The 26,826-nt window shown below is 40.2% G+C and overlaps 1 protein-coding gene across 3 annotated transcripts in view; it reads left to right on the top strand.

The window, feature by feature from the left end:
* The window catches only part of TBC1D9B (TBC1 domain family member 9B), a 40,834-nt gene extending 16,805 nt beyond the window's left edge, over window positions 1–24,029 (top strand). The window contains exons 8-22 of one of the 3 annotated variants that reach the window (XM_063120842.1): window positions 558–719; window positions 2,411–2,561; window positions 2,998–3,212; window positions 3,739–3,856; window positions 5,712–5,997; window positions 7,271–7,400; window positions 7,789–7,887; window positions 8,991–9,059; window positions 9,649–9,886; window positions 10,535–10,600; window positions 14,512–14,583; window positions 14,981–15,031; window positions 16,896–16,949; window positions 17,359–17,465; window positions 21,536–24,029. In XM_063120842.1, coding sequence (XP_062976912.1) covers window positions 558–719; window positions 2,411–2,561; window positions 2,998–3,212; window positions 3,739–3,856; window positions 5,712–5,997; window positions 7,271–7,400; window positions 7,789–7,887; window positions 8,991–9,059; window positions 9,649–9,886; window positions 10,535–10,600; window positions 14,512–14,583; window positions 14,981–15,031; window positions 16,896–16,949; window positions 17,359–17,465; window positions 21,536–22,228 — 2,511 coding nt within the window. In that variant the 3' untranslated portion in view covers window positions 22,229–24,029. The remainder of the gene's footprint in view (window positions 1–557; window positions 720–2,410; window positions 2,562–2,997; window positions 3,213–3,738; window positions 3,857–5,711; window positions 5,998–7,270; window positions 7,401–7,788; window positions 7,888–8,990; window positions 9,060–9,648; window positions 9,887–10,534; window positions 10,601–14,511; window positions 14,584–14,980; window positions 15,032–16,895; window positions 16,950–17,358; window positions 17,466–21,535) is intronic. The other 2 variants (XM_063120845.1, XM_063120844.1) reach the window with 2 other exon arrangements.
* Window positions 24,030–26,826: the final 2,797 nt, after the last annotated feature.

Genomic DNA, 26,826 nt, shown 5'->3' with positions numbered 1-26,826 from the left:
GTGAGATGCGTTGTAAAGTGGACTAATGTTTCATTCAACTTTCTGTAACAGATATGGAAATTGTCAACCTCTTGAGTCAGATTTGACTTGTTTTCTCAGCTTTAAAAAATCATCTCATTTTTTAAAGCTGAGAAAACAAGTCAAATCTGACTCAAGAGGCATGAATTTTATCCTACGAAGAGCTCTTCTCAGAGAGGTCTTCTTAGGGGTGAGTCAATTTATTTATTTTATTTATTTATTGCACTTCTATACTGCTCCCATTGCCAGGGCTCTCTGGGAGGTTTACAGAAAATCTAAAATTAAGATTAAAACGAGTATACAAAATTTAAAATCCTAAAACGCGGAACATACACACATAAAGTCAAAAGAAGATGCCTCCTAAAAGCAAGAGTGTACTGAAATAGGCAGGATAAAGAAGATAATGCTGCTGTCACCTTCTGTGTACCTATAGCAGGAAGCCTGCATGGAACTGCATTTGGTCACATCAAATGTCTTTCAAGTTATGATGGAAGTCTGCCTGTACCTTTGTAACTTTCAGTTTGTTCTTTTGTTTTTAGGAAATTCCAGAGCTATCTCCCAGCAGCCCACTTGCACTTAGTCCTGCCTCTCCTCTCAACAATCAACTGGCCAATTTTTGCACAGATGAGGTTCCAACAGCATCCCAGGGATTGCTTAAACTGTTTGTGCCCAACTGTGATGAACTCACTGGACATAGAGGGGTAAGATACCAATTATTTTATAAGTTGGAATCAATATTTGGTAGACTATAAGGTACTGTAAAAACCCTATATAAAACCTTATTTCATTAAAAAAAACCACCTCATAATTACAAGAGAAAACACATCCAGATACAGTTAAGTGGGAAATGTTTAAAAGATGTTCATATTAAAGGCATAGGTGAATTAAAAAATCCCTTTACATATTTTTATAAAAGTGTGTGGGATGGCTTACACTTTGGGAGTAAATTTGAAAGCTCCATGGCCACCAGTGAAAATCTGTGCACTTAGGCCTTTGGAAATCTATCCTCTCACCCACGACCCCATCTCTGCATCATCTCCGATGACTCCCACTCCTCCCCGGAGTTGTCTCCTACCCCGCCGCCATAGTGTCCCCCACCTATCCCCATTCCTGCCATGTCTCCCATCCACCTGCTGTGTCTCCCACCCCAGCATTTCCCCCTACTCTCATGTTGCTGCTGTTCTCTGACAAGCCAAGTCAGCATTACAAAAGTGGCTAATACAGCTCTCCAGAGAGCTGACTAGGCCCAAAGTCCTATCTCTGAGTACAGGTGATCTCCAGAGACAACCTTCCCATAATGCCTGGCTCTGAGTAAGGACCCCATCCCTCAGAGCCGCCGCCTCAGGGGTGTGTGTGTCTATATGCGCAGCTGCCCTTGAGGTGGTGGTAGTGGTGAAGGGAAATAATATTCTCTAGCCAGCCCAGCTCCACTTGTCGGCCCCGCCGCCCTCATCTCTTCACCTTTCCCCATGGTCAATAGAGTTAAAAGTTTAAAAGGGGGGGAAGAGGTGGCGGGAGCAGCCAAGTTGTATGGGCGCAGCAGCGTCTCCTCTGATGCAAAACCTGCGCTTGCTCCTTATTTATTTATTTATTTATTTATTACATTTATATACCGCCCCACAGCCAAAGCTCTCTGGGCGGTGGGATCATCCCGCAGGAGCGCAAGCATGGGGTTTTGGGGGCTCGCGGTGCCAATGCATCGCCGTGAAGACAGCCCCTTGGTCATTGTGTTTCATGAAAGGTTTTTCTGTGCACTTCATCTGAGATACATTGTACTACCTTGCATTGAAGAAGTCAGTCTACTTGAACATTATTGTGCTATTTTGTTTTGGGTGTGCTAATACGTCCATTAAAGCATGTTTATATGAATCCTTTAGGTATCCAAAAACACTAGCTTCTAAACAGAAGCACAGTAAAAATGTACTTTATTACTCTGTGTGCTATAGATTGAGATCAAGTTCATTTGTCTGAGTTTATATTAAACCAAACTAAATAGCACAATTCAGAGACTATCTTATGCCTTGCACACCAATCTCTATTCATTCTTATTTATTTATTTCATTTATTTAATAGATTTATATAGTGCTATACATATTTTAAAATATTTTTAAGCGGTTTAAAAGAAAATTAAAAACATTAAAAACACATTATGATACGCATCAAAATACAATTAAAATTCTTCTGCTCTTTCAGAGGAAAGCTATTTGATACCATATTTCAACATTACACATTTCTATTGCAATATCTTTGCAGATTACTTCGTATAAAACATCAGTGTTCATAGATTATTTATAGAATGAAGCATGCTGCATAGGAATGGAAATAAAAACTCAAGAGTTTGGGTCAGCTGAAGTTTCCAATAATGTGATCCCACTAATGCTTTCCTCCCTAGGCAAAAGAGACAATGAAAGAGGAATCATGGAACATTCATTTCTTTGAATATGGGAGGGGAATGTGTATGTATCGCACGGCCAAGACCCGTGAACTAGTACTAAAAGGGATTCCAGAGAATCTTCGTGGAGAGTTATGGCTCCTATTTTCAGGTGAGTGGTCATACTGTATGCTAAGCAGGTTCTCTAGTTCAAAGAAATAGATGTTTTTCAATTAATCAGTTGTTGGCTACTTCTACCGTAATGATAGGAAGCCTCCCAAAATGAGAAGCAACCTCAAAAATCACCTATAATTACTTCCAGTGGTAATATTCCTTAGTCCTAAATCAGTTGTGACCTATTTTAGGATTACTTCCCTGCAAATATTTCTTTTAAAAATCTTACACTTATGGAGTGCAGGAGAAATGGTTGGAGTTAAAAGATCACTTCTGAATACCTCACGCTTATTAGTAAATGATGTCGTGCATTTAGTCCAGGGTCTAAAACAGCTACAAGAGATTGAAATTGATAGCACCATGTAGAGCAACAGCCTCAGGCACATCCTGTCTGTCATGGACAAGAAAACTAGCTTTTGTGTGTCTCACTGCAGGAGCTTGGAACGAGATGGCCACTCACCCTGGGTACTACACGGACTTGGTGGACCAGTCAGTGGGAAAGTATAGCCTTGCCACAGAGGAAATTGAAAGAGACCTGCATCGTTCAATGCCTGAGCACCCTGCCTTTCAGAATGAGCTAGGGATTGCTGCACTGAGGAGGGTACTCACAGCGTATGCTTTTCGGAATCCCACAATTGGCTACTGCCAGGTAAGAGAGGAGTCATCATAACTTACTTCAAAATTTGATGGTGCTTCTCACTCCAGTTCAACCACCTTGGAGCTTGGTGGGGATATGTTGCCTGGGTGGAGTGCCCCGCTTGGCCCTGAGCACCACTGTAGGTTGAGCAAAGTCAAGGGAGGAAGAGAAAGCCATGCCCTGATGAGATGCTCAGCCTGTTGGAACACTCCTATTGTCTGGGAGCTTTGGGGAAAGGAAGAAGAGGGGAAGAGAATGACAAGGGATGATGGGTATGTAAGAGGCCCTCCCTTCCCACTCCACCTGTGAAATTTCGTAGGCAGTTACCTAGCTTCTAATAAAAGCACGACACTAGCTGAACAAAGCCAAGGATGTGGTTCCGAGCTATAAAATCTTCTTTTCAAAGTATCTCATTTATAATTTACGTCTGAGGCTCTGACAAACTAAATCATCATAAATGATGGCCTTCCTAATATGCTTCTCACCTAGTATGAATTACTCTCTTTTTGTGTGTGTGCGTGCACCAACCTGTTGTCAGGCCATGAACATTGTGACCTCGGTCCTGCTTCTGTACTGCAATGAGGAAGAAGCTTTCTGGCTCCTCGTGGCCCTGTGTGAGAGGATGCTGCCAGATTACTATAACACCAGAGTGGTTGGTAAGTCTTTTAGATAACCTTGAAAGCTAGGAGTAGTTGGTGCAAAGCAGTCTGAAGCATTGAAAGATGAGGTTTAGTTATGAGTAGTTGGATAGTTAAGTTAGCCTGTCCTTAGGTCTGGAGGTACATGTTGAAAACTTTGGCTTCATAAAATCAATGTTAGTTTTGTAGAAGAGTTTTCTTAAAATATTAAATGTATGCAGTTGGAAGGAACCAAATGAACAATCTACTCCAATTTCCAGCCTCTAAGATACAAAGTCCTGTAACGGTAGCATCCCCAAGGGATACCTGCCCAATGATTGCTTAAAAAGCTTCAAGGACAGAAATCCTGGCGCCTTTCTAGCCAACCTGTTTGGATGCTGAATTTCCTTTGTGTTTAGAATGGATTTTGTGAGTGTGGAGGGAGAAAACGTTTAACCTATTGTTGCTCTTCTGTAGCTTTATACTAAGGGTGCAGAACCTCAGGTCTGGAGGCCAAAATCAGCCTTCCTGGGGAGTTCCAATCTGGCCTGCCAGGCTTCCCCAGATGGCCATGCCCCTTTCTTCCCGCCTCACCCTTTTCCTCTGATTGCCAATCATTTAGTGGTTTCCCGGCTTCTGTGCAGTTTTTTCCACCTTCTAAAAGGTGGAAATGTTTCCCCAAAGGCTTCATTACCGTCAATAAGAAATGTAAACTACAATATATGTTTTTGGCCCCACTCCCTTTGCTTTAAGCCCCGCCCATTACTGCAATGCAGCCCCCCCCCCCAAGAGCAACTCCGAAATGGAATCCAGCCCTCAGGCTGAAAGAGGTTCAACATCCCTGCTTTGTACCTACTATATCTAACCCTATCCTTAGTGAATTGAATAAGCAAATACCCTGCCTGAAATCCATTCAGATATTCCAAAACTTAGCAATATTTCCGTCTCCTCTCCAGCTAAACATACCCAGTTGCCCTCTGGACTGCTACAAGTGGACACACTTGTATGTCTCCTTTGAATCCTTTTGAGCTTTGCAGCATCCTTCTTGAGCAGAACATAAGCCTTAGAGATAAAGTGTTAACCAGCACTGAACTGAGCAATATATTGCTCCCTGAATCTGAAAATGATGCCGTCTTCTCAAAATAATTCGGAAACTAGAATGATTAATAACTCAGTGCCCAAAATATGGTATAAGTTGCCAGGATCTGCTGGAGAATAGCAACAGCAATGGCGGAGTATAGAAAATTGATGAAAGGTTTTTAAAATGTTAAAACACATTTTTGACAGAGTGAGAGACGGTGTGATAAGTATTGAGCTACAGTGGGAACATTACTGGGGTTTCAGCAATGTAAACTAAAGAGAATCCCTATGATTCTTTATGTCGATTATATATGGAATTAGTTAATTGTATATGAACACACTGCTTAGCCTAAAACTGCAGGTTGTGTTTTGTTGTCAAATGCATGCAAGGCCCAGTGAACTAAATTTGATAATAGTTCTAAATACAGCAGTGTGCTCATCCCTTCCAGAGCAAATTTGTGTATAGGGATAGTTCACCCATGCATGCTCTTCACTAAGACATTGCTGCTTCAGGTGGTGATTTTTCCATGAATGAAATAGCTTAAACATTGCGGACAGAGCTTTCATGTTTCATTTCATCAGTTCTTTAGGCACAGTATTTTTTTAGTGGATGCAGCTCACAATATTCACTTGCAAATTGAGTGGACAATATGCATGTGTGGGTTCATCCCAAGACAGATCAGGTTTTTCTGAAATTTATTTTGCACTGGCTTTACCTCAGTCCCTCATCTGTAATATGGGTTAACGTTACACTCCCAAGCACATTATACGGATAACACTACCCTTCTTTCTTGTGTCTCTGTTGCCCGTTCAGGTGCGTTGGTAGACCAGGGCATCTTTGAGGAGCTAACACGGGACTGTCTTCCCCAGCTGTCTGAGAAGATGCAGGATCTGGGAGTCATTTCCAGTATATCACTCTCTTGGTTCCTCACTCTGTTCCTCAGTGTCATGCCTTTTGAAAGTGCAGTAGTGATTGTTGACTGTTTCTTCTACGAAGGCATCAAGGTCATCTTGCAAGTATCTCTGGCTATTCTGGACGCCAACATGGAGAAGCTGCTAAACTGCTCTGATGAAGGCGAGGCCATGACTGTCTTGGGCAGGTAGCCTTGATTTTCTGTTTCATAATTAACTGAATGGCAATATTTTTTGTAATTATAGTACCATTAATTCTTCTTTCCTTTCCCTGGTTAGTGATGAAAGGTATTTTCCCATCAGTATTAGTTCCTTAGTAAGTAGGAACTGCTTACATTACAAGGGTAATAAAAATCAGTCGGCTCAAAGCCTTTCAGTGTATTGTGGAATATGTCGGTATAGGTAGTAAAGACAAGAAAGATGTTTTATGGGTTTAACCCATTAGCAACCAGCTAATAAGACAAAAAGAGGATCTGTGAGGCTCACTCCATTGGGCTACCAGCCCTTTCCCTCTCAGTTTAAATCGGTGACCATCCTCTACCACCATCCCCAACTAGCAGAAGGAGAAGGTAGAGAATGAGATCCTTTCCATTGACCTGCTAGGACCACTGAGACCTTCTCCTTATAGAGCAGATGACATCTTCAGCTGGAAGAAGGAGAAGAAAAAGTTGTGAGACCCCATCAATTTGCCTGCTTTGGTTATTTGATGTTTTGTACTAGTTTTGTTTGTTGTCTTGAGTTTTCTGCTGAAAAAGAAAGGCAGGATATAAATATAACAAATACAGAAATAAAGTCTTTTCCTGTCAATAATGGGAGACTTTAACTTTCAACAGTAAGTGTAGCATATTAGATGATTATATGCATCTAATTTTCTGAAAACCTCAATAAATAAAAAGATTTGTATAAAGAACAAATCATAAACTTGGTTGTATTAATAAGAGCCTACCATCACTGGAATTTTGCAGACTAGGTAGATGTATGTTAGCTATTCAGAATGAAACAACTGGGCATGTTTAGCCTGGAGAAGAGAAGATTAAGGGGAGACATGATAGCACTCTTCAAGGACTTAAAAGGTTGTCACACAGAGGAGGGCCAGGATCTCTTCTCGATCCTCCCAGAGTGCAGGACACGGAATAATGGGCTCAAGTTACAGGAAGCCAGATTCCAGCTGGACATCAGGAAAAACTTCCTGACTGTTAGAGCAGTACGACAATGGAATCAGTTACCTAGGGAGGTTGTGGGCTCTCCCACACTAGAGGCATTCAAGAGGCAGCTGGACAACCATCTGTCAAGTATGCTTTAGGGTTGTTTCCCTCATTGAGCAGGGGGTTGGACTCGATGGCCTTATAGGCCCCTTCAAACTCTACTATTCTATGATTCTATGATATTGACTCTCCTGACCCTAATCTTCAGATTAGACACTAATCCAGGCTTTTGTTTTGACTTTTTATTTTTCTGTAGGTACCTGGACAATGTAGTTAACCGCCAGAGTGTTTTTCCACGTATTCCCCACCGCCACACCTTATTGACAAGTGGGGATGGTCCACCAGTGGAAATTGATATCTTTGAACTTATAAAAACAGCCTATGAGGTCAAGAGCTGTCTTATCTTTTTACTCCAAAGATGTTTTTGTTATCATCTAATTATGTACTAGTCTTGTATTGCTTATTAAATCAAAACTCTGTCTTTAATATAAGCATGGTGCATGAACAAATTCAGGATATGGGCTTTTCAACCAGTTTTTATTAAGCATAGAATGGATTCAGCCCTGTAATTTTGCTCTTGTCACTGCTTTCTCCCACTGCTTCCTTTTAAAGCTTACTTGTTCTAGTTCTTGAATTCCTAAGATGTATATGCTTGGCCAATGTCATAAAAACAGAGTCTCTCTGTGTTACATTTTCTGTGTTCAGAAGGTGACTCTTTTACTGTTGCTGCTAATGTATCCTCTCCCCCCACCCCACCTAAATTTCCGACTACAGAAATTTGGCCAATTGAAAGCAGATGACATTGAGCAGATGCGCTTTAAGCAAAGATTGAAGGTGATCCATTCTCTGGAGGACACAGCTAAGAGAAGTGTGGTATGTGGCACCCAGTTTTTTAAAATAAAAATATTAAAGTATTTTGATCTTGTTTTTCTAATCATTACCTACTTTGAGTCTTGGAGGATAAGATGAGCTGCACAATCTAAATAAGTAAGGGTACAATCGTATGCATGTTTAGATGGATAAAAGTCCTACAACTCCCATGCTTGCTAGGGAATGCTGGGAGTTGTAGGACTTTTCCTGTCTAAGCATGCATAGGACTGCACCCTTAATCAGGTATGCAAGTAACTAGCATGTTACTGAAGGAACTTTTGCTTAAAGTTCTTCTTCAGAGAGTTGTTTTGTGGCAGACTTGGGTTGAGGGTATTAAGGAATTGTGAGGGACTGTTTCAGAATACATCTGCTGGGTCTGAGCAATTTGCCATGTATTTCTCTGCTGACTTAACAGGCTGGGATGAGAAAGTCATGTTTTTTATTCTGAGAAGACCTTGCAAGCTTTGCCACAAAACCCTACTAGTTAACTCTCCTCTTTTCTCCCACCGAGGGTGTAGCAGTTCTGACCTTTTTCATCCTCAAAGCTGCTGTGCCTGGGACTCCCAAGGGAAGAGTAGCTTTCACATCTTCTTGCTGCTGCTTTTTTCTGTTGTCTGTGCCATTGTGGTGTTCATTCCCTCCAGATTGCATCAGATGTCTCCAGCAAATGCCTCTAATGCCCTTGTAGATGTTTGACAATGAACGGATTAAAGAGATAAAAGCTGAAAGGAAGAAGGAGTTGACACATTTCCTGTTCCCACTTCCAATTACAGTGCACTGAGAGCAGGAAAGCATTTAATGTTTTTGACCAGTTTTTTTGCTGTGCTTACCCACTGAGTTCGAGGGAATAGAGCTATTCTTCTCTAGCTGTCATTGGGGTTTTTTTGTATCTTCCTGTCTTAGAGATCAATAACTCCCAAATGCAGACTTTGGTATTCTGCTCAAAATCATTACATACTCCTTCCTTTCTCCGGTCAAGTCCCCAAGCCTTGAAAGTCATTTTGTCGGGGTTTGTAGCACGTAGCTTCCTGCTGTTATTGAAGTTAACGTTTCCAGGTTTACAGCTAAAAGAATAAAGATTTATTTGTTTTTCTGCAATTGTGTAGGTTCGAGCTGTTTCTGGTGACATTGGGTTTTCTATGCAAGAATTAGAAGACCTTTATGTAGTATTTAAGGTAGGAATCCTTTATAAATTTTATTTTTATTTTATTGATTATTTTTATTTTATACATTTCTATGTCATCCAGTACCCGAAGCAACTACAACCATAAAATACAAGATGATAAAATAGTCTCCTCTTGATAGTTAATATTAATAGCAGCCTTCTCTAGGCCTCTCTACTGCAGGCTCACCAGAGTCTAAGTAGCTGAGAATATTTCAAAAGCTGTTGTATGCCCAGCCAGTTGCATTAGCTTTTGCAGCTTGGAAAACAGAAAAAAAACCTGACATGTTTCTAATACAAGTTCCATTTGGAAGTTTCAGGGACTGCACAGAGCTGGCCATTTGTTTCCAAAGATTCCAATCAAGCTATTGAATTGTTTCTACCTGAATCTGTATACCAACTTATTGTTAGACATGTGTTTACGTAGTCTCTTTTCTTCATGTTGTAGAGTTGATCCAAGACAAATACCCTAAAGAGCCCTGTAGGATTTCGCTCACAGATAATGATAGGTTACCCCGCCCCTGGAGTTATAGGGAGGTCTTCAAAGCTCACGTTTTGATAATGTGATTATTGTCTGACTTAGAGATCCCTTCCCTTTGCAGGCAAAACACTTAATGAGCTGTTACTGGGGAAATCGCACTGCAGCTGCCCATCGAGACCAGAGTTTGCCCTACCTAGAACAGTACCGCATCAACATAGAACAGTTTAAAGAGTTATTTGCTTCTCTCACTCCTTTGTCCTGCGGCCTCCACACACCAGTGTTAGCAGAAAGAATGTTCCGACTTCTGGATGAGAACAAAGATGCGCTTATTAACTTCAAGGAGTTTGCAACCGGAATGAGTAAGTGGCATCTCTGAAATACTCACATTAATAATGGGGTAGATGTTCTTTCTTCCGCCTTCTTCTCCTGTGTTCTGGTCATTGTGAGAGAGTGACACAAGTTCAAATGATATCCTCACAAGAAGTTTATATAGAAAAGTTCTCTCATTATTTGGCTGATTCATTTGCCCCTTGCTGTGGCATAGAACAAAAAAAGATAAATCTTATAATCTTCTATTCAGAATATATTTATTACATATCTGTTCCGCCCAATAGCTGAAGCTAGAATTAGCAGCCAAAGCTAAAAGCTTGCATAGGCTGTACATCTGTCTGATAGAGGCTTGAACCAGTTTAGTCTGGCTGAGAAATCAGGTTCAAACTATGTTTTCCATGGATTCACTGTGTGATCTTGGGTATCTCTCAGCTTCAATTTCCAATGTCTAAAATTGGAATAGTGTCCTACCTCATAGGGCTATTGTGAAGGAAACATAATAACAAGCTTTGTGCAGGTATGCAGCAATCAAGTATGGGCATGGGAAAAGCTTCACCTGCTAAATTTCTTTTGCATGTCAGAGAGCTGTTAGGCATAAGAATCCTGCCAGAGGAAATGGTTGACAACCTAGCAGTAATTCTTAATACTGTCTTTTCTCTTCTCCCTATTCTTAACAGGTGGGATGTATCATGGTGATCTGACTGAGAAACTAAAACTACTTTACAAACTGCACCTACCTCCAGGTGATCCACTTCTTTCTTTCAAACATCCTTTGGTGGTAATTTAGGGTTGCAACCTGTTAAGGTTGTTAATAGATTACCCAAGTGGTGAACTTTTAATATTCTGTGTCCACTGAGGCATCATTGACCTACGATACAATCTCCGGAAGTTCCTGAAAATGGTGGTCATTGTGATGCTCTGAAGGAATCTATTATAAATGTAATGCTGGTCTGTCATGCCCAACTGTTTCAACTACATTGGGAGACAGACGTAAAATACATTTATTATTATTTATTTATTTATTTATTTATTTATATAGCACCATCAATGTACATGGTGCTGTACAGAGTAAAACAGTAAATAGCAAGACCCTTCCGCATAGGCTTACATTCTAATAAAACCATGATAAAACAATAAGGAGGGGAAGAGAATGCAAACAGGCACAGGGTAGGGTAAACAGGCACTGGGTAGGGTAAAACTAACAGTATAAAGTCAGAACAAAATCAGGTTTTAAAAGCTTTAGGAAAAAGAAAAGTTTTTAGCTGAGCTTTAAAAGCTGCGGTTGAACTTGTAGTTCTCAAATGTTCTGGAAGAGCGTTCCAGGCGTAAGGGGCAGCAGAAGAAAATGGACGAAGCCGAGCAAGGGAAGTAGAGACCCTTGGGCAGGCGAGAAACATGGCATCAGAGGAGCGAAGAGCACGAGCGGGGCAATAGTGTGAGATGAGAGAGGAGAGATAGGAAGGAGCTAGACCGTGAAAAGCTTTGTAGGTCAACAGGAGAAGTTTATATTGGATTCTGAAGAGAATTGGAAGCCAATGAAGAGATTTCAGAAGTGGAGTTACATGGTCAGAGCGGCGAGCCAAGAAGATGATCTTAGCAGCAGAGTGGTGAACAGAAACCAACGGACTGATGTGAGAAGAAGGAAGGCCAGTGAGAAGAAGGTTGCAGTAGTCCAACCGAGAGATATTAGACCTGCAAGTTTTAATTGATTTGATTGATGTGGGTTAATCAACAAACCATTAATTGGAAAGAAATCATGGATTAAGCTATAGGGCTCAGGTCTTTTGGGGTTATGCATGCTGCACTTTTGTTTAAGGTCCTGCCTCCCTGCACCATTTTAAGGTTTTGTCAGCTGCATAGGGAGTTTGTTTCTATGATTCTTCATTTCAGGCTTTCCTATTATTTGTCACCTTTTCTTCTTTCTTTTAGAAATGTGGGTTGGGCCTACTAAAAGCGTAGTAATAATAGTAGCAGTAGTATTAGTAGAGCAGAAAATGTGACCTGAGGTTTCTTTTGAAATAGTTACTATGCCAGTCAGCCTATTGAAGAATTTGAATTGTATCCAAATATGGCGGACATTGGCCCAGTTCAAACATAATGATTAATGATTTATCACTATATGCGTAAACCATGGTTCGAAGTTGGCATGTTTCTGTAAACCATAGTTAAGACTAACCACATTTTGCCTGGATTAGACATAATGCTTAAATGTGATTTGTTAAAACAGAAGCAAAAGCGTCCAATATCTTTGTGGGTTGTGCTGCTGGACTAGAGGGGACGACGGGTGCATATATGTCTGCGGCTCACTTAGGTTCATTCTCATCAAGATAAACAATGGTATATCATTCTATCTGAATGAGACGGTTGGCTCAATAAAAATGTATTGCCTCATCTATTTCATTTGTCGTTCTCTGAAATCAGCAAGACAGACAGCTACTTATAGAGCAATCCTAACATAGGTTGGAGGGGAGGAATAAAGTGGCTCATGCCAGCCAAGAAGCAAGAATGCCAGCAACAGAAGATCAGCCTGGCCCAAAGTGCATTTAAATAGCTCATCATCTTGTTCTGGCCTTAAAGACTGATGATTCTCCACTCCTTCTTTTGTCATTTTAGTTTGTTTGCCTGACTATCTCTCTCTCTCTCTCTTTTAATTGAAATGAGCCCCTTTGGGAGAAAATAATTATCTGAATAATGGGGTAAAAATGCAGTAAATAAGTAAATAAATTCATTTGCTATACTTGATCCAGGTTGGCATAGCTGAGGAGCCCAATTAAGTCCCTTCAGGCTGATGCAGCTCTGCACTGGTGGAGCTTCTCTCTGGCAACCTCTGCTGCATCCTAACCCCCTTAGATGGGTGTCCAGGTGCCGGGGGGTGGGTGGGGGTGGATTGTGCTTTTTTAAGTAAAAATAAGTAAAAAAATTATAAGTAAAAATAAGTAAGTAAACCCTCCCAAGGCAGTGTACAAAATCATCATCAACAACAACATAAAAACACTGATGAAAATCAAAACTAACTACGTCAATGGAATCCTAATTCAATTATAAGCAAAGGTAAACAAGAGAATCTTTAGGACTTTAAGACCTGGAACAATGAGGCCTGGCAGACATCACTTGGAACAGAATTCCACAAGCAGGGATCATAATGTATTAAACCACACATTTTAACAAAACGTACTAATATGGGACGATATTTTAAAAAACGTAAATTTAAAAGCACTGTAAAAAACCACTTAGCAACAGATCAGAGCAGGAGAGACAAGAAGAAGTGGTAATCTGGACAATTAAAGTATAGGCTGCCATTTAAATATTCCCACATGCTGTTTCAGTTCCAAAAGTTAGAAGAAATTTGACATGGTTTTTGTTCAGCATAACACCTGGTAGAGTTTGAATCATTGGATTATATCCAGTGGTGTCTTCCCACTCACAGAAGGTTCTTTAATCCAACAGAGGATTAAGAGAACAAGGCAAATTTTGCAATTTCCCCCTTTCTCCTTTGCCCCCCATGCTTTTCTTTGGGGGTGGTCCCCCTAACCCTCTGAAGCAGATTTAGGAGGCTGCAGAGGTAAGTGGGAATCAGCAAGAATTACCCTATATAGCACCATGGAAATTGATGGCGCTATATAAATAAATATTAATAATAATACTCACAGAAGCTATGTATTTGTAAGATGAGTTGTTGTATTTTTCTCAATATTGATTAAATAAAAAATGTTTTATGACTATTATGTTTTGTATTTTAGGGTTACATAAACATTTGGTGGTCTTGTTTTGTACATTGCGTTGATATATTTGCATAAAGGCCAGTTTAAAAATCACAACAACAACAATAGCAACAACCACGGTCTCTAAGTCCCATTAGTTATGATTGGGAATAGGCTAGTTTAGCTTGACCATATTTAGGAGGCTTTATAAATGAAAAGCATCAAATAAAAACAGGCTGATTAAACAGAGGAAGTAGTGACTAGCACAAAAGTACATGAAGTAAGAATTATAAAAGATTGTGCTTTGTTAACAGTCTATGCCAGTCAGTAGAAAGTTGTGTCATCCTGAGGTTAAGACTGGGGTACATGAACATAGCCAGAGTGCAATTCTCTTGGTGTGGCCAGAGGTCATTGGGAGAAAGATGTAACAACTGATGTAATGGGAAGTATAGCTAGATGTGAAGAGGTGGGAATAAAAGAGTAGAGTAGCCAATCACATCATGCATCATGTTCAAGGGTAAAACTATAGAAATAAAGGGAAGATACTAGGTGGGATCACTTCTGATAGCAGAAAGCCAAAACTATTAATGTCTGTTCTTGTGAGCTTGTAAGTTGTATTATAATTTTCCTGTTCTAAACTTTGTTAACTAATGCTATGGTACCCATCTTTTTATAAATGTCTTGAATATATTTGCTTTTTGTTAATGTTTTAAAATACAGTCTAAGCATCTATTTATAAAGTAACTCTGCTGTCTAAGACCACAGCCTATGAATCCCATCATCTGTACTAGACAGGATTAGACATCCTGTACTAGACATCCTGTGTAGTATACCTGTTGTTTAAGTTTAAAGAGCCCCAATAGATTTTTGGATGAAATTATTTCCCCTACAGTATGACTTAAACAATCAAAGATGATGGAGTGATGGCTTCATGCTTTCCTTTCTTTGTGTAGCTCTGAACCCAGAGGAAGCAGAGTCTGCTCTGGAGGCTGCAAGTTACTTCACAGAGGATAATGCCCCACAAGGTAACAATGATCAGTTTCGCCTAACTGAGGGATGAATGCTAAAATATCTTAAAGCCACGTTGGGTGGTTTTCTTAGTTATCTTTGTCAGGAAGAAGTTGTCACGGAAACGCTCTTGCTACTCTTGTGAACTATAGGGAGAAGAACTATTTTTATGTGAAATGTTGATAAAATGCTACTGAGGAAGGCTAAAGCTGCTTGATTTTATCAGACTGCTTTTCCTGCCTAGGTTGCTTGCTCAGATCTTGTATGTTTTGTTTCCTTTTCTTTCTTTTTCTGCTTCACCCGCCCCCTTATTTCTGTTGCACTGTAATTTGAGTCACTCTCTTGTTCTGTCTTGAATTCCTCCCTGCCCTCAAAGCCTCTCTCTCTCCCTCTCTCTTGTCTTCGCTTCTCTAGTATCTCCTTTTGTCTCAGAACTGGATCTCTTCCTGCATTGTGATTCTCAAGGTTAGTCTGAAAGCCTACACAAAAGTGTGCCACTGTTAGTGTGCTAAAATTACCTGCCTACCAAATGTAGTGAAAGCCCATATAAAATGACAATGTTTTAGTACTCCTCACTGCTGCTACTTCGACATAGCAGCTTGACATAATATTTTATTTTCCTAATCTATGATAAATTTTAGATAATTTCACTAAAAAAATTATATAGTTGGATAGTTATATATGGAACCCTCAAATTCACTGCACAGGTCATTGACCTGGAAGAGGCACAGCTTCTAATAATTGAACTGAAAACCATAAGGTTGTTCCTCAAATGGCAATGTTTAACTTGCACTAGAGGAAGCTGAAAGTCAGCTTATTAGCCCAACACACACTGCAAACCCTTTTCTGTATCCTTGCAATATAAAGGCCCAGTTTGCACGTCATGATAAGCCAGGTTTCTTTTGATTGAGAATATCAGGGTTGAACAGCTTGCTGGTGCACACTACTCCATTTGGTAATCACTAACTGTGGTTTGTTTATCACAACATCCGAATTGGAACATCTGGCTTGTCTCTCCCTAAATCAGCCAAAGTCCTAAGCCATAGTTTGTTGTTGGCTCATGAATTTGGCTGGTTTAGGGAGAGACAAGACAGAATTCCTTGTTCAGACAACATGAGAAACAAACCAGGGATAGAATTTAGCCACATGTGCTTGCAGCAAGAGCGGTCGGGCAGCATGCGCAACCACATTGCATGCAAATGATAAGCCAGGATTCTCTGGAACTCTGGCTTATTGTTGCGACCAAAGAATTATGCCCTATCCAGCTATGCTACTACCAATATCTTTTCTGTTAGCTCCATGTTTAAAATATTTTGCCTTTGTATAGTTTGTCAGAGGGTAGCAGAAATATGCAGAATATATCACCAGATACCAAGTATTGGGAAATACTAAATATTTAATGTGATCTAGGGTAAAATGTGCACGTTGGTATATTCTTATCTGACTATTTTTAATCTGGTCCTATATTGTGCTTCGTCCTGCCTCCATCCTTTCCAAGTTAAAGCACTGGTCTTTTTTTCCAGCTGACCATGGCGAATTTTATTCTGAATTGTCTTTCATGATTTACTCCCTCCTTTTGGTGCTGGCCATGTTATGCATGTGGTGCAATTTCAGTCTAGTTTGTTTTATCCCCTCCATATCAGATATGTAACTATATTATAATTACTCCTTCCAGAATAATTACTCCTTCCAGAATACTTTTCTCACTTTCTTCTCTTAATATAAAAACAATCATATATTGTTTTTATATTTATCTTGTTCCTGCTTGCACTAATAAACCATGTTATAATTTATTTCACATTTCTACTATTGAAGATGAGTTAAGCAAGATTTTATTGTGTTTGTTCCAGCAAAGGCTTTTGCTGCCAAATCTGAACTCACCCACCCATCCACTCCTGTTACAAAATCAAAAGTGTTTGGGTGTATACAAATACAAGTGCAAACGTACGTGCAAATCAGAACTCACTGAGGTGTTTCTTTTCTACTGCAGCTTGGCTTCCGTTTACATCAGTCTGGTTCGCACAACATGTTAACCCACTGTGGCTTAATTTACCCGTGGGGGCTGTTGTGTTGTGCCAAACTCCCACTGGAGACCCAGCTTACTGTGGCTTGTCACGTTGTGCAAACCCAGGCAGCAGGAGTTGTTTGAGGTTAAAGGGGTTGTTTGAGGTTAAATAACCCTCAACCCATGGCTTGTTTTAAGGTTATGTACACACCCTTTGCTTTGTGTATTCGTCAGTGTAAACAGTATTAAGAAAGACATTGTGTTGTCCTATGTTGCATGTACTGTTCTAAGGTATTTACTACCTTGTTTCATCTGTTTTTGTAGAAGCAGCTATGCAGGAAGACAAGGCAGCAAGAGATGGCAACTCCAAAGACCAAGGTATTCAAGTTTTCTTCATACTGGCGAACATACCCTGGCATTTCATTTCCTTTTGACTCATAAAGTATCCATCCTCCCCGAAGTGCACCCTGGTTCAACATTAATTGTCCCCTCAACTATTAATTTTGTTATATTTGGCTATTGGAAGCTGTGACTTGTAGCTTCTAACAGACCAAAACTGTAACTGTAACTTGCAAGCTGCAGCAGAGCTTTTGTTTTTGTTTTTTTACTGCTGTAAGTTTGATGTCACATGCAAAACATTTGCTGACTTAAGCTGTGCTAGATAGTTTCTGAAAGGAACATGCCCTCAGCTATAAGAAATCCCCAACACTGTGTCAGTCACCCAAATTCAAGAATATGCATATTCTTCCACTTCTGTCTTGATTATGTTGGCTTGATTTTCGTTCAGAGGAGAAAGGCACCGGTCCCCAAGATTACAGATATCACCTGCGAATGTGGGCCAAGGAAAAAGATTCCAAAAAGGAAACTATCAAAGATCTTCCTAAAATGAGTCAGGTAGGTTTTTATTTGCAAATCTGCTATGCATTTAAAAGGGAATCTCTGAGATAGTGTTTATGCAGTTTTTAAAGTACTGGACTGAGCCAGAAAATTTAATGCTTTTTATTATTGTAACATACTATTCTTGGTCTGAGTTCTGTGACTCCTTTCAGACAATAAAGTACAGTTATTCTATAGCTATACTATAGTACTGCTAATTTCTAAAGGACTAAGACATTGGAGAGAAATAGCATGGCCTGTTTAGCACTGGAGTGTTTAGCACTGTGTAAAATACTGTTGCTGCAATTAGCAGATCAACTTTGTGAAGGCTTGTTTCAGATACCACAGTATGATATGAATATTTTGTATCTTTTCTCACCATTGCCATTAAAAATTGTTATAGGGATTGAACTGTTTTATTTATTTATTTAGCACCATAAACATACATGGAACTGTACAAAGAACAAAACAAAAAAACAACTCCCTGCCCAAATGGCTTACAATCTAGAAATGTAAAAATAAAATTTAATAAATTTTTAAAAGTTAATATTGAGAAGAAAAAAAGGGGGGTAGGGAAGGGAGAAAATTGGAACCCAGTTTTCAAGAAGAGAGAGCCTCGTGTGGTGCAGAGCGGTAAAGCAGCAGTTTCTGCAGCTGAAACTCTCCCCACGGCCTGAGTTCGATCCCAGCAGAAGCTGGTTTCAGGCAGCCGGCTCGGGTTGACAGCCTTCCATCCTCCCGAGGTCGGTAAAATGAGTACCCAGCTAGCTGGGGGAAAGGTAATAACGGCCGGGGAAGGCAACGACAAACCACCCCGCTATAAGGCCTGCCAAGAAAACGTCAGCGAAAGCTGGCGTCCCTCTAAGAGTCAGTAATGACTCAGTGCTAGCATGAGAGGTTCCTTTCCTTTCCTTTCCTTTCCTTTCAAGAAGAGATACCAAAGGCATTAGGAAAAAAAGTTTTCAACTGAGCCTTAAAAACTGAGATTGAAGGAGCAGTCTGCAGATGCTGCGGAAGGCAGTTCCAGGAATATGGAGCAGCAAGAGAAAATGGGTGAATTTGAGGGAGAGAACAGACAAGCCTCAGGCAGATCAGAATCATGGTATTTGAGGAGCGAAGATCCCTGGTAGGGATATAATAAGATATAAGAGCAGACAGATAAGAAGGTGCTAAATCACATAGGGCTTTAAAAGAACAAGGCGCTTGTATTGTATCCTAAAGGGGATAGGGAGCCGATGAAGGGACTTCAAGAGTGGAGTGGCATGGTCAGCGAGGCGGACCAAGTAAATGAGCTTAGCAGTGGAGTGCTGGCCCCTGTCTTTACGGCAACATTTTGGCGCTGCGAGGTGCCTTGCACCTGTACTTGCGTTCCTTCCCGGCATCTACACGGGAAGGAAGGCAAGTGCAAATTTTCTGGCCCTGGTGCCTCTGGAAAAGTAAAAAAAAAAAAATGGGAGGGAAGTAGGAGAGAAACGGGGCCGTTCCTCCCCCTTTTTTTAAAAAAAAAAATAATCTGTATCTGAGCAAGACCAGTCAAGAGAAGATTACAGTATTCGAGCTGAGAAATAACCAAAGCATGGACTAAATTAATTGCAGAGGAAACAAGTCAAAAAAGGTCTGATTTTAGCTATGTTATAGAGGAAAAAACAACACGAGTTTGGCCTAATCTACACCAAGCAGGATATTGCACTATGAAAGAGGTATATAAAAGGCAGGAGCCACACTGCTGCTTTATAGCGGTATTAAAGTGCACTGACAACTGTTGGGGCCTATTGACACATACCATATTTCGCTTTCATACCGCTTTCATAGTGCAATATCCTGCTTGGTGTAGATTAGGCCTTTGTAATAGCCTCAGTATGAGGCACAAAGGAGAAAGAAGTGTTAAAAATTAAACCAATTAAACCTGCTTGAACTCAACTGGTGTTTGAACTACACTGTGTAGTGTAGTGGGAAACTATGTCAAATATACATACCAGTGTTCATTGTAATATCTCAGTGCCCAAGAAAAATAATGCATTACATGACATTTGACATCTTTTCTATCCCTTTTGAAAACAGTCCTGCAGTCAAGTAAGAGTTCAAACTCAATATGTAGAATTGTGTTCTAAACATGTATACCAACTTTCATTTAGATATTTCAAGCTTTCACCCTAATTACAATGGTCATTTTGATTCCAATATCTAAACCTTCAGGGCCAGAGATGGGGAACTCTACTTCTGTTGAGGCTGCATTCCCTCAGAGGGTAATTTGTCAGGGGCCACATTCTGGCACTAAGCAGGGCTAAATGCAAGTGATTGGGGGGCATACCTTCTCTCTCTCTCTCTCTCTCTCTCTCTCTCCCTCTCCTCTCCCTCTCCCTCTCCCTCTCCCTCTCTCTGAGCCATCCCCTTCTCTTTTTCTGTCTCCCTCTCTGTTTGCATGATTAAAACAAACCATTGTGGTGTGAAAAAGCCACTATGGTTTGTTGTGAACCACAGTGCATGCCGGTTATGATTTGTATAATCATTGCCCAGCTGCGGCTTATTGTATCGCCCAAACCCAGGTAGCATAGCTTATTGGAGGGTTAAAGAACCCTCAAATAACCCATGGGCTGTTGTACAGTTCAGACGACATAACAACACACAGCTGGGTGGTGAGTAAGCAAATCATGGCCAGCACATGCTGTGGCTCACAACAAACCACCATGGCTTGTTTTCATCATGTGAATTGGCCCTGTATCTCCTCCTCCCCACCCAGCGGGCTGTTGGGGAAGGGGCAATTGCTCATGTCGGAAGTCTGAATTGATCAGTTGCAAAAGGCGAACTTCATAAACCAGTTTGAAGTTGGCTTGTTTCCTTAAGCCATGGTTAATACTAAACAGAGTTTGTCCAGGTTTAGACATAAAGATAAACTGTGCTTTGTTAAAAACAGAAGTGAATGCTTCTAACCTCCTTGTGGCTGGACCAGGAGAGGGAAAGGTGGTGAGGCCAGGCTTATTCTTGTAACACTAAACCTCATTTTAACCATTTTAGCTTTACATCTGACCAAGCCTATGTTTTTGATAAAAAAAAAAAACTCATTGCAAACTCCCTCACAGGAGTCCTAGTAATTATAGGGTGTCCAAAAGTCTCATAAAAGAATTTCTGTATTTAGAGAGAATTCCAAACCTTGCAGTGGAATCAGCTGAGGAGATATGGGAGGGCAAGTGTGAATGAATCCCAGACATAGGATAGCAAATAAAATTGAATTTAGAATTTTGATAGCATTAAAAATAAAAAAGGTTTAAAAAGATAATCAAGGAAAACTTTGCTCATACACTTAACTGATGATGGTTTTCTAAGCCAGGCAGGCACCCAATTTTTGGTTCAGGAAAATAATTCTTCATTTACCTCCTTCTGAAAATAGAAATCCATGTGCCTCTCTAAGAACAAAGACATTTTGAAGACACAGACCAGCAACTCATGTAGGTGCACATGCACACCCAACTCTACCTTAGTCCTCTAAGCCAGGGAAAGTCTCTTTTTTTTTTTTTTGGTGTGCAAAAAAAGAAACTTCCCTATTTAAATATTTATATGGGACAGAAATTTATCATTGGTTGGGCAGAATAGATTTTTGCCAATCAATCTGAGGGCTGAATATTACATTCCCATTCATAAAAGGGCAAACAAATAGATTCTCATTTTTTATACTGATTCATGACCTCACCTGTGGACAAGGCTATAGATCCACATTGGGCTCATAAAAGTGAGGTTCAAACTAGCATTACTTAGCTAACAGGGAAAGAAAGGCACCTGTGGTGTCTGGGGAAGTTGCCTGCTACTATAATACAGTAGAGAAAATGGGATTTTGTAGCCCTTGGAAATTTGGAGTTTGGCCAAGTTAGTCCTCTGAATGTATAAAATACAATTAAGTTTTATTCTTATCGTTAAACATGAGTGTGCATCTCAAATGACAATGTGCTGCATTATGAAAATTTGTCATGTTATCTGCATAGTTTCTAACTTGAGATGATTAAAAAAAAATCAGTATTGCCTCACTGTCAGTTGGAAGGTTTTGCATCTAAACATTTAGCAGTTGTCACAATGTGTATCTCTCTCTTTTTAAGGAGCAATTTATAGAGCTGTGCAAGACCCTTTACAACATGTTCAGCGAGGACCCTGTGGAGCAAGACCTGTACCACGCCATTGCCACTGTCGCCAGCCTCCTCCTGCGCATTGGCGAGGTGGGCAAAAAGTTTAACCACCAACCTGCTAAAAAGGCTGACAACCTGAAAACAAACAGCATTCAGGACCCAGTAAGTGAAGAAGAGTCTCCAACTTCTGATCAGAGTCAGAATTCAACTGTGGAGCAGTATTCCCAAGCAGCCACAGAAGACAAAGCTTCAGGAGATATTCAGGTTGAGAAACACCAACAGGAAAATCAGATGTTTGTAGATGGTGGTGGCGAAGGTCCGGGATCTCCCACACAGCTGTTTTCAGATGATGAAACTAAAGACGATATGTCCATGTCTTCGTATTCCATGGTTAGCACAGGTTCCCTGCAATGTGAAGATATTGCAGATGATACAGTGCTGGTTGGTTGTGAAGCTGGCAGTTCAGCTGCACGGTATGGCAGCACCATTGACACAGACTGGTCCATCTCCTTTGAACAGATCTTAGCCTCCATGCTTACAGAGACAGCCCTGGTAAACTATTTTGAGAAAAAAGTTGACATTACGCAGAAGATCAAGGAACAAAAGAAAGTGGAAAGGCAGTACAGTTCATCCAGTGATTATGAACTTTCCTCAGTGTCAGGCTGAACTCAGGAGAATAAAGCAAAGTTTGGTTAATAAGAGGCAGGAAATCTAGAAACCTGGTGGATGGGTGGACACATTCTATTTTGTTTTGTTTTTTACCAACACCTATATCTATCCATCAATTAAAGTAGCTTCAGCTGAGAAAGGGGCTTATCACAGTGACTCTTCGATATAGATACCTCCCAGGAGGACACCTCCTTGCTGGGTTTACATTACATTCTCAAAAGCATGAAAGCCTAGAATCTAATAGCCTCTGTGGCCTAGAATTACTACAGTAAATTATGCATGTGTGCCTCTGCCTATCTTTCTTTAACGAAGCTTGATTTCAGCCACACTATGCTATACCTTCATTCGCTTTAGGTTCCTTGATATTGTTCACAAGAAAGCAGCCTAGCTTCAGTTCCTTCCTCTGTGCGTTTGGCTGCGGAGCTCCCTTTGATGTAACGCAATTTATGAAAGTGCTGTAGAGGCCCCCAGCCTGCCTAAAAGACTGCTGTTAGGAACGTAGATGCTATGCAGTAACTTGTCAAATGTTTTATTCTCTTACTTGTGGCATCCTACAGTTAGAATGCACCCATGCCTTGGGACAGCTGGTTTCTATCCCAAGTGATATATCATCACAGTAGCATGTGGTTTTCAAAATCTCCAAAGAAAGGTTAATACTAATATATTTTAGTCCAGTTTTAACTCTTCAGTGCCATGCTTGTTTTGAATTTCCCTGAAAGAAAGAAGTACTGAGAATTGCAACAGCCATGGAGATTGCCATGGTAGTGTGAATGTCACAATCTTCAGAATTGCAAGCCACTGATAAGGTCGTATGTCTTTCTGCTTTGAGTATTAGATTGCTTCTTTCATAATTTTACATGGTACAAGGCTCTTAGAGAGCCTTAATAAATTTGGGATTTGAAGAAGTTGGTATTCATGGGCAAGCCCTGAGCCCATATTCCTGTAAGCCAGTTATCATAGAATGGTTGCATCGCTGGACAGACTGCTTCACTGATCTTTTCTCACTAAGGTCAGATCTACAGATTTGTTGTGTGTGTACTAGAACCAAGCCAGACCTCCATAGGTAATGCAGGTGTGGACATGGTTTATGTCTGCTTAGACTTTAGTCCTGTTTACCTGAACCAACTAACCTACTGCCTACATGGTGGTCTAGATGTTGCACTCCATACCGATCAAACCATTGTACTATAATTCAAACAGTTTCTGTAACTTACTTTAGCACTGTGTGATGTTTTGATCACCTTGTCCTCTCACGGCATAGAGTGTACAGTTACGGGACCTGCCTTCTGTGAATCACTTGTGGACCAGAGGAAAAGTGGAGCTCCATTTTGGGATTGGTAGCTTCCCTATGGGAAGGCATTCACTCTCAAGAAGCACTATTTTTGTTTATATTTGTATACATGCTCATTACGTAAGTACATTATTCAGTCACATGAGCTTCATTGAAACTGTGTGAATGCTAGTGTGTGGCTGTTGCCGGACCAGCATCGAGTGTGGGTCACATTGGCAGTTCAGAAAGTGAAATGTCTGAAGGCCTAGGATAGATGTGTACAAGGAATCCACCACTTGGTGCAATACCCAGTGTTACTCCAATTTTGTGGCATACTCTGTATGTTTAAGTCTCTGCCTCCTTAGTCTTGCACCTGGAAAGCAGGCAATAGAAACATTAGCTTTTACTAATTCTTCAGTAATTTATTGTAATTTCTTTTCTTTTTTAAAAAAAATACAAATACATGTGATTTTACATTGTTTTTGTCTGATCAATCACGTACGTATTCAATAAATGAACAGAATCACACAGTCATAGAATTGTTTATGCTTTATTTTAGTTTCAGATAAAATGTATTTAACTCTTCCTCAATTACTTGTTTTTCATATGCATAGCAAGAGCCTTTGGGTAAAATATGTCAACTGAATAGGCATGCGATCAGGATTTCCTTAGTTCAAGGCTTGGCCCTTCTTTGTACTGTGTTTGAATGTTGTAGCTCAACTCTGAGACGAGTTCCTCTAAGAATCTCTTATTCTCTCACTCACTTATATTCTCTCTCTCTCTCTCACTCACTCACTCACACACACACACACACACACAGGCACTTCCCACATAGCTATTATTAAGGGGAAGAGAATATGACATCCAGGTAGAACTGAGACTTGGCACCTCTTACTGGAAATTGAGCATTGTATGTGATCAAAGCTGACAAAAAGTAGATAGGGCAGTGACTTCAAAAAAACTTGATAAATACTATAAACGTTGTGCTTAACCCATGAAAACTGCAATGTGCTTGCTAATTCTAAATACATTTCCTGCCATACAAAGTGTTTGAAATATCAGTTTCTTCTCACACTTAATCTTAACCAGTACTATGAATTTGACACCTAATTTCTTTAAGTAAAGAAAGACTAGACAATTTGATACACTATCTCCTAAGGATTAAAGTTATAACCGTGGTCAGCAATCATATTCGATGTAGCATGTGCAATTGTCATTTTTCCATCTAGCTAGCATATTCATTGCTTTTCCCCTCGACACTTACTGTGCTTTGAGGGTAGGAAAATGTGATATCTTTACTTCAAATGCAACCTTGACAAAAGACACTTGGATACTACATAACGAATAAGTAATAACTATGCATTTATTCTGTTTTTTTCTACGTTTTTCCCTTCCCCTGCACATGCATATGCAGTTACACCAAAGTACTTCAGTTTGGCAAGGTCTCTGCTCTCTTGGATTATTGCACAAACTGATTGGGTATATGCAGAAAACTGTCAAATGATTCATTTATTCATTTATTTATTACATTTCGATACAGCCCAACAGCCAAAGCTCTCTGGGTGGTTCACAAAAAATAAAATTAGCATAAAATAGAACATAAAATATACAAGATACATTACAAAAGTACAGCCTGAATAAAACCTAGTAGCAATGCAGAGATTTAAAATACAATGGCAGATTTAAAACAGCAGAGCTAAAAGACTAAAATGCTAAAACGCCTTGGAAAATAAAAAGGTCTTCACCTGGCCCTGGAAAGAGCACAATGTAGCCCCCAGTTGGGCCTCTCTTGGAAGTTCATTCCACAACCAGGATGTCACAGCAGGAAAAACCCTTCCTGGCAGCCACCTGCCTCACTTCCTTTTGCAGGGACTCCAAAGATGATCTTAGAGTCCACCAAAAAGGTACATATGGGAGGAGATGATCCTTCAGATAATCTGGCCCCAAGCCATTTAGGGTTCTGAACATTAATACCAGCACTTTGAATCTGGTCCAAACATGGACTGGCAGCCAGGACAGCTGAAAAAGTAGTGACATAATATGATCATCTTGGCTCATTTCCATTAACAGTCTTGCTGCCCTGTTTTGAACCAGCTGCAGTTTCTGGACCATTTTTAAAGGCAGTCTTGCATATAAAGTATTGCAGTAATCCAAACAAGATGATATCAGAGTATGGATAACTGTAGCTAGGCTATCACTGTCCAGATAAGTGCGTAGTTGGTATATCAGCCTAAGCTGATAAAAGGTGCTCCGTGCCACCGAGTCTTCCTGTGCCTCAAATGGCAGATCTGGGTCTAAGAGTATCCCCCAAACTACAAACTTAAACCTTTAGGGGAGTGCAACCATGTCAACTGTTTATGATGGACATACCAAACCCAGTGCCATTTCACAGCACTCTGGTATAGAGTGTGCATTCCTGATAATAGCACCATAACTGGGAATACCAGCCAGGTCAGCCTACTGTTTAGAAGCTGAGCTCTCAAGTACTTGTGCAATTGTCTTGTATGCTCAGCTGGGTCTCCACAGGCTCTGCCCCTGACCCATCCTGGATATTAGAAGTCTGAAATCAGAATGACAAATCAATATTTTTTCAAGTAATGGTTAAATTCGTTCTTTCATTTCTCATGTTCCTAACGTAAACTAAAAACCTACTATGACTAAAATTACAGCCATTTAAAATATAAAACATACAGACATGCCATAATCATAATTCAGAACTGATGTGCTCCAGATTTAAAAGCATCCTTACTGTCAGCTTGTTAAAATGTCGGTTCACCCATTTTCCAGCTATGTCTCTGTGTGGAAAAAAATGTTCATGACATAGAAGCCATCTGTATCGGGTTTTCATAACTTGCCAAGGGACTGTGTTTTATGCACAGACAAGCACTTTTAAAGTTTTCTTCTGTATGAGTTAAAGTGAGTTAGGCATCAATTACTCTTAATCAGCTTAAATCTACGAATGACTTGAAGCTGGCTAACAAAAAAGCATATCTCTCACTTGATGACTCCACCATCAAGTGATGAGTTTCCAGTAGGAATGGGCCATCACAGACATCATGCTCCAGTTGGAACATTCACATTACCTCAGATGCAAAGCGTTTCAATATAATTTTATTTATTTATTGCATTTCTATACTGCCCAGTAGCTCTGTTCATACATTCAATTCATGCATTCAGTTTCCAGTCATCGAATGTACAGTAATCAGCTGTAAACTATCCCATAAAGCAGAGATTTTACACAAATAATGTAAGTCTCACAACTCTTGGAGGTAAACAAGTGGCAAATCATCAGCCTGCCCACTAGATGGCATGGAAGTAAAGTGGG

The sequence above is a fragment of the Elgaria multicarinata genome, chromosome 3 (assembly GCF_023053635.1).
Source record: "Elgaria multicarinata webbii isolate HBS135686 ecotype San Diego chromosome 3, rElgMul1.1.pri, whole genome shotgun sequence".
Classification (NCBI taxonomy): Eukaryota; Metazoa; Chordata; class Lepidosauria; order Squamata; family Anguidae; genus Elgaria; species Elgaria multicarinata.
This window is presented reverse-complemented; position numbering and strand designations above follow the sequence as displayed.